General features: G+C 47.1%; 1 protein-coding gene across 1 annotated transcript; it reads left to right on the top strand.

Moving 5' to 3' along the window:
* The first annotated feature begins 2,679 nt into the window (after positions 1-2,679).
* Positions 2,680-7,696, top strand: LOC122625509. The gene is made up of 6 exons (XM_043805603.1): positions 2,680-2,799; positions 3,200-3,508; positions 3,768-3,963; positions 4,024-5,124; positions 5,231-6,470; positions 6,625-7,696. The coding sequence occupies exons 1-6, from the start codon at positions 2,680-2,682 to the stop codon at positions 7,694-7,696; spliced, it is 4,038 nt and encodes a 1,345-aa protein (XP_043661538.1).
* The last annotated feature ends 4,345 nt before the right edge of the window (positions 7,697-12,041 follow it).

Genomic DNA, 12,041 nt, shown 5'->3' with positions numbered 1-12,041 from the left:
TGCGGGCCAGCAATTCGACGCGGGGCCAGGCACGCGGGCCGGCAATTCGACGCGAGGCTGCCGCAGGCGGAAAAATGAGGAGGGCAGGGCCTTGTGGTTCAGGGTCAGCAGCCCCGAAGCACGAAGGGGCTCGGGTCCAGGGCCAGCAACCCCGGAGCATGAAGGAGCATTCATCGAGTGGGTGGAGCTAAAAACAAAAGAGAGGATGAGTAAATATGGCGACTTATACAGAAAAAAACGCAAACTTAACTCCATTGAGCTGCAACACCAGAATCCACGTGTGAAGAAAATCGGGATGGGGGCGCTATTGGTCAATCGATAGTGAGATCGATAGGGAACAAAAATATTTGTTTTTAAATTGATTTTCAACACGCAGTCACACTATTGACAGCAATCGGCACGACATCGGAATATCGATAGGAACGTGAAGTGGCAACGCCGGCCGCCAATATCGATAGCTCGATCGCGCAATCGGCACGACCGGAAAATATCGATGAGAACAGGAAGTGGCAGCGCCGGTCGCCAATATCGATAACTCGATCGTGGTGAGTATCGGTGGAGTTGCCAGAGACGGAAGGTGATGAGAAGGCAGGAAGTTTGAATACAGGAGGCGCAGGTCAACGAGAGAAATGAGGACACAACGACACAGATTGAGGATCAAGATGCCACGTCGTGTTGCTAAAAGACAGAACGAAGGGCGCAGGGTCGAGAGGAGAACGAGGAAGCTGCCTATGCTAGGAGACACCAAAGCGAAGGACCGCCGGAAACAACATCCTTTTAAAAAACATCCGAAGAAAGGGGGAGATGTGAGAAGTCTTAAAACTCCGCACAAATCCGGGTGCAGGAGATCGGCATAGCAACGGAGCAGACGGCTGGAATGCAAGTGGAGTCAAGGGCGGTCAGGTCAAATAATAATGGAAATAATGGACCTTGGACCCAGGCAAAGCGGAGAGACCGTGAACTAACGGTACCGCGCTGGACCTTGGACTCGAGCCAGCCAAGGGCACAAAGGTCGAACGGTAACGGTGTGGACTTTGGACGAGCACAAAGAGGACGCACCGTGAACTAACGGGACATGAGTTGGAACTTGTACCCGAGCGAGCCGTGCGCAAACAACGAAATAGCGGCATCCCCGCGGCCTATAAAAGGGCGGCGCAGGCGCAGCTCGGGAGAGTCAGTCAGTTGAACACGCGTAGGTCATACATGCAAGCGCAGAGTACGGGCGCGAGTCGCTCAGTTTGGACACGGGCGTGCGACCAGACGGTCGTAGCAGATTCAGGAAGAGACAGACAGTCAATGAGAAAGTGCGCGGAGTGCCATACGGGCAGACAGTCGATCAGGAAAGGTGCGTGACGATGCCAACCTGGCGGTACTACACAACGGGAAAACAAGTGCACTTTTCCAGACGAACACCGGAATTCGGCAAGGATGTCCACTATCACGTCTACTCTTCAACATCGTGGTCGACGAGTTAATGAGCGAAGTATGCTCGTCCAAGCGCGGAATTACGTGGAGCCTCACCAGACACCTTGAGGACTTGGACTATGCAGACGACATCTGTCATATCTATCACAGACTCGGCGACATACAGAGGAAAAGTGATATCCTCGTCAGGATAGCCACCAGCGTCGGACTCGAGATAAACGTAGCAAAAACAAAAGCTATGCGTTTCAACCACTCCAACCAACGAAACATCAACATACATGGGAACCCAATCGAGTTCGTCACCAGCTTCCCATGCCTTGGCACCATCATATCCAACAGTGGAGGAGTGGACATGGCTCGCAACGAAGAGAATAACGCAGAAGCTGCAGAATTTCAGCAACAAATGTCTGAGAATCATATGTGGAGTATTCTGGCCAAAACAGGGTTAGATGGAAGGCTCTCGTAGAAGCCCTAAGTTTCCGAGAGGAATAGCAATAAAATTACAAAAAAAAATCGGCCTTAGAAAATTGTATGACATTTTTGGAATTTTTCGGCGGTGTTTGTGGGCATCTTTAACGCGTACGGGATCCACTTAAATATTTCGGACAGTTTATTACTAAAATAAAATTCCAATTTTGTGAAGTTTTCGGCATTGCTTTTAACCATTAACGGTACATGCACATACAAACCACATATTTTGTACATTTCGGTGGTTCTTCTGCACAGTTAACCCTTATATATATATATATTATAAATGTAAGTCGACAATAAACGAGTGCCCGATGACCAGTTCAGCGGCCGCAATAGGTTGCAGAAAAAATAACCTACTCCAGTAACGGGCACAGTTAACGGAGGGGGTATTGACTCCCTAAATAGGGAAAATTTAGAAATATGACTCCTAAATGGAAACACTTGGCATAGAAGACCGATAGCTCAGAAAAGCTCTAAGCCGGTATAAAAGGACCGTGGCCCACCGATAAAATAGTCAATACCCGTGGGTCAATACCCGTGGATCAATACCCGGGTTAATACCCGTGAGTCAATACCCGGGTCACGAAAGTCCTTTTACTTCGGGACTTTATTCTCGCGATTCAAGTGAGGACTGCCTTAAAACGCTAATAACTACGGGCAAAGGAAAATGCCAAGAGGAGCGAGAAGTCCATCGACCCCCAGGATAACATGGCATAGTCTGGGAAGATCCAGGACCAATACAAGGAACACGCTTGAAGAATACAATCCTATAGAAGTCTCAAGATGGGCGGCAAGGAGTCCAAAGCCTCCGACAACACCGCCAATGTGATAAACACAGTGGAAGTCCTCGATTACAAAGAGGAGAGTGCAGCATACCCTGGAGTTCATCTCTGTCATATTAATGTTGGTAGTACTATTAAAGCTAGTAAGAATTTACAAAAAGTTAGGGCAGCGGCGAGTATCCGCCTTGTTTTTGATATTGTCGCGGATCGAATATTGTTATCGATAGGCTTGTTAGTATTTTTGAGAAGTCCGAATGTGGAAGGATTTGTAAGCCCATATGTGTCTGGGCACATTGTTTTTCGCCATTGTAAATTGCCGGGAAAATTTAGCTTTTCATTGTCGTGTAAGAGTTGGAGGACACACTGCGGTGAGCTAATAAGTTAAGTTAGTTGCAATTGTGAAACATTGAATTAGTCACGGATTAGTCCCTAGCCCTTTCTTTCGGGAACCAATGCATGGGGTAGCCGTTTAAGGCAACTCCATGTGACGCACGACGACAGCCTTTTATTCGCAGTCCTAGGAGCTGGGGAAGATGCAGCATTCCCCCAGGAAGAGTGCCCGGCTGAACGGAGGGGAAGCCACCCCTATAACAACAGTAAGTCAGAAGCCAGCCAGTAGTGGAGCAGGAACTCGGACGCGGGTGAACATCACGGCGGCGTCGATTCCTTGCCCGGCCACTACGGTGACTACAGTAGCTTCCCAACCTAGAAGTACTGCTGTCACAGCTGCGAGTTCAGTACCGGAGGTGAACCAGCCCCTTGCGTTGGAACTCATGGAGAGGATCGCAGCGTTGGAGAGGGAGCTGGAGAAGGCTAGATCCCTGGAAAGTGTGAGCACCGCCAATTGCGCGCCAATCGCAGTTGGCCCAAGCGCAGTTGGCGCCAACAGTGGAGCGTCGGGGCGGCCGCCATTTTGGAGCGGCCAGCCAATACCCACATCTAACGGAGAGGCCTTACATAACGGGGTCGGGTCGGTGCCATACAACGGTGACGGTGCGAGCGGTGCGGCCTGCACGCTGCCGCCGTCTTCGAGTGGACCGCCATTGCTAACGACTAGCAACTATTTTTTGGAGCCACTGTGTGCAACAGGCACTGCGCAGCCAGCGCATGGACTCGTGCTACCGGGGTGAGCATCCACAATGCGGCCACAGCATCGCCACTTGTCGGATCCTACGCCGCGACGACGCCGAGTGGAATCCAGGGAGCATATGGGCCAAGGAAGCTTCCGGACTTGCCTATATTTGGAGGGCAGCCCGAGGAGTGGCCGATCTTCAGCTGTGCGTTCGTGGAGACGACCCGAGCGTACAACTGCACGGACCTGGATAACAACCAGAGGTTGTTGAAGGCGCTAAGGATGAAGCGCGCGAGGCAGTGAAGGCGCTATTGATTCATCCAGGGAATGTCAGCGCCGTGATGGAGCAGCTGCGCTTTAGGTTCGGCCGACCGGAGCAGCTTATAGGCAGCCAGCTCAACAACGTGCGAGAGGTGCAGCCAATTTCGGAGCACAATTTGGCGAAGATCATTCCCTTCGCAACCCGAGTGAGTAACCTCGCGGCCTTCTTGCAGTCAGCGAAGGCGGAGCAGCACCTGGGGAACCCAACCCTAATGGAGGAGCTTGTGGCCAATCTGCCATCGAGCAAGCGAGTGGACTGGGCCAGGCATGCTGCAACGATTGCGCCCTTTCCCACTGTAGTCCACTTCAGCGCGTGGCTACAGGAGTACGCAAACGTGGTGTGCACGGTTTTGGACGTCGAGGGAAAGGAGCCGAGGCGTCGACTTCTACATGCAAGCGTCGACCATAATGAATGCGATCAACAGGATGATCGGCATGGAGGTTGTCCCATCTGTGGAGGACAGCATGGAATATTGAACTGCAGAGAATTTATTGGAGCTTCGCCACAGGAAAGGTGGAGCAATGTGAAGAGGCATCGGCTCTGCTTCAATTGCCTGCGAAGCGGGCACACGGCTAGATCCTGCTATACGCAAGGTGAGTGCCAGATTAATGGATGCCGAAGGGAGCATCACCGTCTGCTACATGGTGCGGACGAGGAGCGAAGCCCGCTGCAGCGAGGTGGCTTCAGACGCCACGAAGGGAACCAGCAGCCAGCAGTTTCCAGACGCAGCCCGGCCAGGAGGCCTTCGCTACGAGATGGTCACAGGGACCAGGAGAGGAACCGGCAGCCAGCCGTTCCCAGCAACAGCCTGGAGAGAGGAGCTCCGCATGAAGCGGGAGCACCCATGCAGAGGAATTTGAGCTGCGTTGACGCCGAAGGAGGCCGTCTACTGTTCCGTATACTGCCGTTTACGCTGTACGGAGCGGGGCGAAAGGTGGATACGTATGCGCTCCTAGATGAGGGATCCTCCGTCACGATGATCGATGACGAGCTACGAAGGGATCTTGGAGTGCAAGGAGAGCGTCGGCAGCTAAATATCCAATGGTTTGGAGGTAAGGCAACCAGAGAGCCTACCAACGTGGTGAGTCTGAAGATAAGTGGAGTTGGAAAGCCCACTCGCCATGTATTGAAAAACGTTTATGCCGTTTCGAGTTTGAGTTTGCCGATGCAGACATAGGCGACGAGATGTCCAGGGCGTGCACAGGGATGCGCGTCTGCCGATGAAGCCTTACAGCAACGTGGTGCCGAAGCTGCTCATCGGCCTGGATCACGGACATCTGGGGTTGCCACTTAGGACGAGGCGGTTCGCTCGAGAGGGATCATATGCGGCCGCAACCGAGCTGGGCTGGGTTGTGTTTGGGCCTGTAAGTGGGCAACCGACCACGCCGTCACCGAGGTCCTGCCTACTTGCCGTGTCAGTGGATGACGCGATGGAAAAGATGGTGGAGGACTACTTCGACATGGAGAACTTTGGAGTGAAGCCCGCGCCGCCGGTCGCAGCCAGCGACGATGTTCGGGCCCAAAGGATACTCGAAGACACCACGGTGAAAGTGGGGCGTCGCTACCAGACGGGGTTACTCTGGAAGGACGACCACGTTGTGCTGCCACCGAGCTGTGAGATGGCGTACAGGAGGCTGGTCAACGTCGAGAAGAAGATGAAGCGCAACAAGCCGTTGGCGCAGGAACACGATCGGATTATAAAGGATTACGTGTCTAAAGGATACGCGAGGAGGCTGCAGCCAGAGGAGGTCGCGGTAAGGAGCGATCGCCTATGGTATTTGCCACATTTTGGTGTCGAAAACCCAAACAAGCCCGGCAAGGTACGGCTTGTGTTTGATGCTGCAGCCAAAGTTGGAGGAACCTCGCTAAACTCGGAGCTGGACAAAGGGCCTCAGCACTATAAGCCTTCGCCAGCTGTGCTCTTTCATTTCAGAGAGGGAGCCGTCGGAGTCTGCGGTGACATCAAGGAGATGTTCCACCAAGTGCTGATCCGACCCGAGGATAGATGTTCCCAACGATTCCTCTGGAGAGATGGCGACGACGAGAGAGACCCGGATGTCTATGAGATGCACGTAATGACGTTTGGAGCAGCCTGTTCGCCGAGCGCTGCGCATTACGTGAAGACTATGAATGCCCTGAAGTATCGGGATTCGGATCCGAGAGCGGTCAAGGCCATCACCGACTACCATTATGTCGATGACTATGTGGACAGTTTCGCTACAGAGAGCGAGGCTATCAGCGTATCTACCCGAGTGAAGGAGCTACACAAGGATGCTGGATTCGAATTAAGCCAGTTTTCATCCAGCTCACCCACCGTGGAGACGGCTTTAGGACCTGGTCGAGTCAAGAGCGTCGGATGGGGTGAGGCTGAAGAGAAATCCTCGGATTGCGTTGGCAAGTAGCAACAGATGACTTCAGATTCAACGTGGAGTATCATCGAGTGCCAAGCAGCGTCCTGAGTGGAGATCGAGTCCCTACGAAGAGGGAATATTTGAGCCTGGTGATGTCAACGTTTGATCCCCTGGAATTCCTGTGCTGCCTCATGGTTACAGCGAAGCTGCTGCTGCGAGAGATTTGGAGGCAGAAGATCCAGTGGGACGAACCACTACCGGAGGAGTTAAGCAAAGCCTTTGCGATTTGGCGCAAAGAGATGGACGCCGTGAGACAGTTCCGATGTCCGTGTGGTCATCACGTGTGGTCATCACGGACCTGGTGTTATGGACGGACTCTAAGACGGTGCTGAGATGGATCGGCAGCACCCACCGCCGGTATAAGCAGTTTGTTGGCAACCGAGTGGCGGAGATTTTGGAGTCGTCGAAGGTTTCCCAATGGAGATGGGTGCCTACAGCCGACAATGCGGCTGACGATGCGACGCGGTCGCAGAAAGGAGTCGACCTTAGCCAGGAATCAAGGTGGCTAAGAGGACCTGCATTTTTGAGGCAGCCAGCAGCCAGCTGGCCGGGGCCTGAGGAAGGAACTGAGCGTGTTCCAGATGCCCCTGATGAAGAAGAGATGCCCTGTGAGTTTGCATTAGTTGCGGCAGACGATTTTGTTATTCCGTTTCAGAGATTCTCGAGCTTCAGTCGCCTGGTGAGGACCACAGCCTGGGTCCTACGGTTTGAGCGCGTTTTTAATTGTCCAGCGAACCCGTCTGAGGGCGGAGTTTGGGAGCGCATGGTGCAGTACGTCAAGAGAGTACTGCGTCATACCCAGGATACGCCTGGATTGGATGCGGAGCTGCCCAAGGAGGGTTCTACGAGGAAGCAGTGGAGGATTGCTCGCCTGCTACGAGACCGTTTCTGGAGGAGGTGGGTCATGGAGTACCTGCCTACGCTTGTGCGCCGCGAGAAGTGGTGCCGCCGAACGGAGCCCATCCACCAGAGTGATATGGTCTTCGTCTGCGATCCTGCCTTGGCCCGACGAGAGTGGCGCAAGGGCATCGTGGAGGAGATCTACAGCGAAGCTGATGGAGTCGTCAGACGCGCTAAGGTGCGCGTGAACGACAACGGCCTATCTAGGACAATGATGCGACCCGTCTCTAAACTTGCAGTTTTGGATTTGAGAGAAGCGGTTCTTCACGGGGTCGGGGATGTCGCGGATCGAATGTTGTTATCGATAGGCTAGTTAGTATTTTTGAGAAGTCCGAATGTGGAAGGATTTGTAAGCCCATATGTGTCTGGGCACATTGTTTTTCGCCATTGTAAATTGCCGGGAAAATTTAGCTTTTCATTGTCGTGTAAGAGTTGGAGGACACACTGCGGTGAGCTAATAAGTTAAGTTAGTTGCAATTGTGAAACATTGAATTCTTCCAGAATAAAACGTGTTCTACTACCACGGATTAGTCTGCCCTTTCTTTCGGGAACCAATGCGTGGGGTAGCCGTTTAAGGCAACTCCATGTGACGCATGACGACAGATATGTAAAGACAATGGCCCTCACAGCGACGTTTGTAGTCGTGAATGGCCAACAATTTTTGTTGACGTGCGCACTGTTGTCCGGTGATGAATTCGATATACCTCGCTGAAAACAATTAAAGTCAACTTATCATAATCTTTGTATGCCAGCCTTTTATTTTTCTCTATTTCACATGGCACTAGCCTTCAATTTAATAATCAATAAAATTCTGCTATTATTTTAACTACAACAAAATGAGTAGGTAAAGTTTTTCAAAAGGGGTGCTGACGCGAGAAGTGGAGTAGGTCAAAAACGAGGTCAAAACGTTTGACGGACACAGCCTTGGCAAAGGGGATCGTACTGCGCGGCCCGCGACGATCCACGCATGAAGGGGAGGGAATGTGACAGAAACATTGCCCGATCGTTTTACGATCAAGCTACAGATTGTGGGGCAGTGAGGACTGCTGGCTGACGAGCTTTTACAGGCACTCCTAATATTTATTCTCATTATGTTGGAGAGGTGAGGGGCTTACCAAGATCCCACGACCCAAAATAAACGAGCTTACGCTGCACTATGGGGAATTCGACCTGTTTTTTTGGCAAAAATTAATATCTCGTAAACTATTTAAGATACGATGATAATTTTTTTGTCTATTATACACACCTTTACAATCAATTTGGCAAAGTGGGCGTGTCGCCGCCTCCGAACAACCGCCCACATCAGCCCCCCGCCCCCTATCTTTAGGATTTTTTTTCTACCCAATATATTCTTCAGTATCTATTTCAACGTTGAAAAATAAGTCATTTTTATTTTTCATTTTTATTCGTCATAAGGCCAGAGCCGTTTCAGTGGTAGTTATACCCGTTACTCGTGGAGTAAAAGGGTATACTAGATTCGTTGAAAAGTATGTAACAGGCAGAAGGAAGCGTTTCCGACCATATAAAGTATATATATTCTTGATCAGGATCAATAGCCGAGTCGATCTGGCCATGTCCGTCTGTCCGTCCGTCCGTCCGTATGAACGTCGAGATCTCAGGAACTACAAAAGCTATTAGTCTTGTAAAATTCTATCGATTTGCTAAAAAACTGTTAGCCACGCCCACTTTAACGCCCACAAACCGCAAAAACTGTGAGTGTTGTGTGTCCTGCGCACTTTCACCATCTGAGTAACGGGTATCAGATAGTCGGGGAACTCGACTATAGCGTTCTCTCTTGTTTTCATATGATTTTTAACGGGCCTTGCCTTCCGTCCAGGCCGGGTATTATAAAGCTTTTTATTTCATTTATTTTTATTTTTCATTTATGCAAAAAATTGTTATAAAACATGCCATAAGTAACCTTGATTAATTTCAAGAAGACTGTCGTCGATATGCCAAACAATGCGTGCGCCACGCTACTAGGAGGGCCGCATTCAAAATTGAGAGGTTGCTACCTAATAATTTAATTTTCGCGAAAAGTCGCAAAAATTCGCAAATGAAACCTATATGTTCTAAATAGGGAATTAATCACTCTACAACATGGACTAACACACTTACTAAACAAACTTCAACAATTTTTTTAAACTCTATTCAAAGTTGAAATTTTATTTTGAAAGTTGGACGAGAACATCACTTGCTAAATATACAAATTGTTAAGTTTACACGCACGAAATAAGCAACATATTAGTAAAAACACATAGTACACACCTCAAGAATGAGTATTCATTTCAAATTTGACGAGTTTAGGCCTTGTGGTTCAAGAAATATTAATTTTAGTAAGCACTAAAAAAATAAGCTCTCCGATGGCACGTGCTTTATGTTTGTTAATTTTAACAGTGGACTGTTAGTTTGCGTTACAGATTATAAATCTTTGATCAATTCTTAATATGTTAAAAAAAAAATTTCTAAATTTGAAACACTTTAAAGAATACATTTATGCCAAAAAAACAGGTCAAATTCCCCATAGTGCGCTGGCAACATGGTGCCTGAACATCGGATGTCCCTCCCTCGGCCTAAGTCCTTAATCAGGACACGGGCACTAATACGCCGACGTAACAAAATGTAAAAAGAAAAGGAAGTCTCGGCAAAGCTTAATTCTAAATTAATATCGGTTATGAGCGACATTGGACGTATGAAAACTTAATTTTAGGAAAAAACTATTTCGTTTGATAGTTTTCAACTGGAATACCGAATGCAACTTCTCGAAACATATTGGCCAAAATTAATGTATACTCACTCAGACATCCAGTTAATGATTTAAGAGCGTCTGTTGAGGATATGTGCATAGACACAAAAGCTTTATATCGGTCCGAGAATTAGTCAAGGGGATAACAGTGGTTTTCGTCATTCGTCCTATTTACCAAAAATTAATTTGCTTAAATTCAGTGGAACACATTCGGAAATTAAAAATTTTATAAGTCTTTTCGAGTTCTTAGTGCATAACGACCCGTCTCTAAGAAATATCAAAAAATCCAACCATTTGCTGACATGTCTAACAGACGATGCATTAGGAACTGTCAAAGGGTTTCAAATCTCATATTTAAATTATGAGAAGGCATTGGCTAGTCTGAAAAAAAAAATTATTACGACAATAATACTTGATTTTTTTCGACACAATTTCTCAATTGTTTGACCTTCCGCAAGTATCGAAACCCTCTGCATCAGGCTTGAGGTCTCTTATTGACGAAATATCGGCCCTTTATGCATCATTATAGTCTTTGGGTAGTGAAAAGGACATAAAAACGCAATTTTTATTTACATTACAAATGCCCAAGGTAGATCACGCTACATAATCCCAATTTGAGGAACAGCTAGATTATAACACGCTACCGACATGGTCCAATTGTGCGATTCAGTTGAATCGAAGATACCAACATTTAGCTGCTCAGCTGCCAATAAGGGATATTTCAAATCCTCCTTCTCATGCAAGTTATCCAACCCGTAAACATAGCACTCTATCCCAGTTTATAAACAAATTTTAAATTTCAATCTAGGCGGCATTTCCTTTGTCTTTGTTTTTGTCATTGCCTTTGCCAGCGCTTAGCTACCCGCTAAGATAAACAATCAAACTCCAAAAAAACACAGCTTCCGCTTGGAGACCAAACCATGGTAAACTTATTGCGCTTCAATCAAACTGCATCGGTCAGCATAATTGAATTTCACAATGCAGAGAAATAATTTCAGCATCAAGCTTTTATTCTAAACATAATTGAAAGTTCAAGAAGTTTCCAAAGAAAAGCTTCTGGCCGAGGTTGATTGGATCAGGATTTAGAATCTAAGAGTCAGTCTGTTTCGGGATCAGATCGAGAACGATCGAAGATAAAATTTGATAATAGTGACTTGTAATATTGTTTAAGTGAAAAAGTTTATCACCAATAAATTTATTAAAATATAAAAATAAAATATTTTTTTAAATAATTTTTTAACAACAATTTTAATTGGCGCCCAACGTGGGGCGGTGTCATTTAAAAGTTCTAATTAAATATTAACGATAATAAGTTAAATATAAAACGGAACTCGCGCCACCAACAACCCATATTTTTAGAGGAAAAATTAAAACATCCTCATTAATCCAACGACATCTAACTACTGTGACAGTGATCGTGGAATAACTTAATTGGAAATTAATTAATGCAATAATCCAATTAAGAAGTTAAAAAACAAAAAGGTGGACTGAATATTTAATACAAATTACAAGAACACGATACTAAACAGAACTCAACAAAAACAGAACTCAACAACAAAAAGAAGTGAAACCAAACCAAAAACTGTAACCAAAATTTTCAAAAAATATAATAAAAAATCAACACCAAGAAGGAAGGAAGAGCAGAGAACCATCCCCCGCCACAGCTGAATACAAAAATTTTTGAAGGAAGACCCCAACAGAAAATAATCAGGACAACTAAACTGAAGGAAGAATACAACGGAAAGTATCGTGAGCAGAATAAAATAATATTAAGTCTTTAAAACAATTTAATAAAACAAGATCAGGATATACAAAATACTATAAAGTGTAAAAAAAATTTTTAAAATCTATTTAAACCATTAATATAAGAAAACAATCTGGAAAATTTAATAAAAAGTTTTGAAGATTTAAA

This window comes from Drosophila teissieri, unplaced genomic scaffold, assembly GCF_016746235.2.
Source record: "Drosophila teissieri strain GT53w unplaced genomic scaffold, Prin_Dtei_1.1 Segkk118_quiver_pilon_scaf, whole genome shotgun sequence".
Taxonomy (NCBI): Eukaryota; Metazoa; Arthropoda; class Insecta; order Diptera; family Drosophilidae; genus Drosophila; species Drosophila teissieri.
This window is presented reverse-complemented; position numbering and strand designations above follow the sequence as displayed.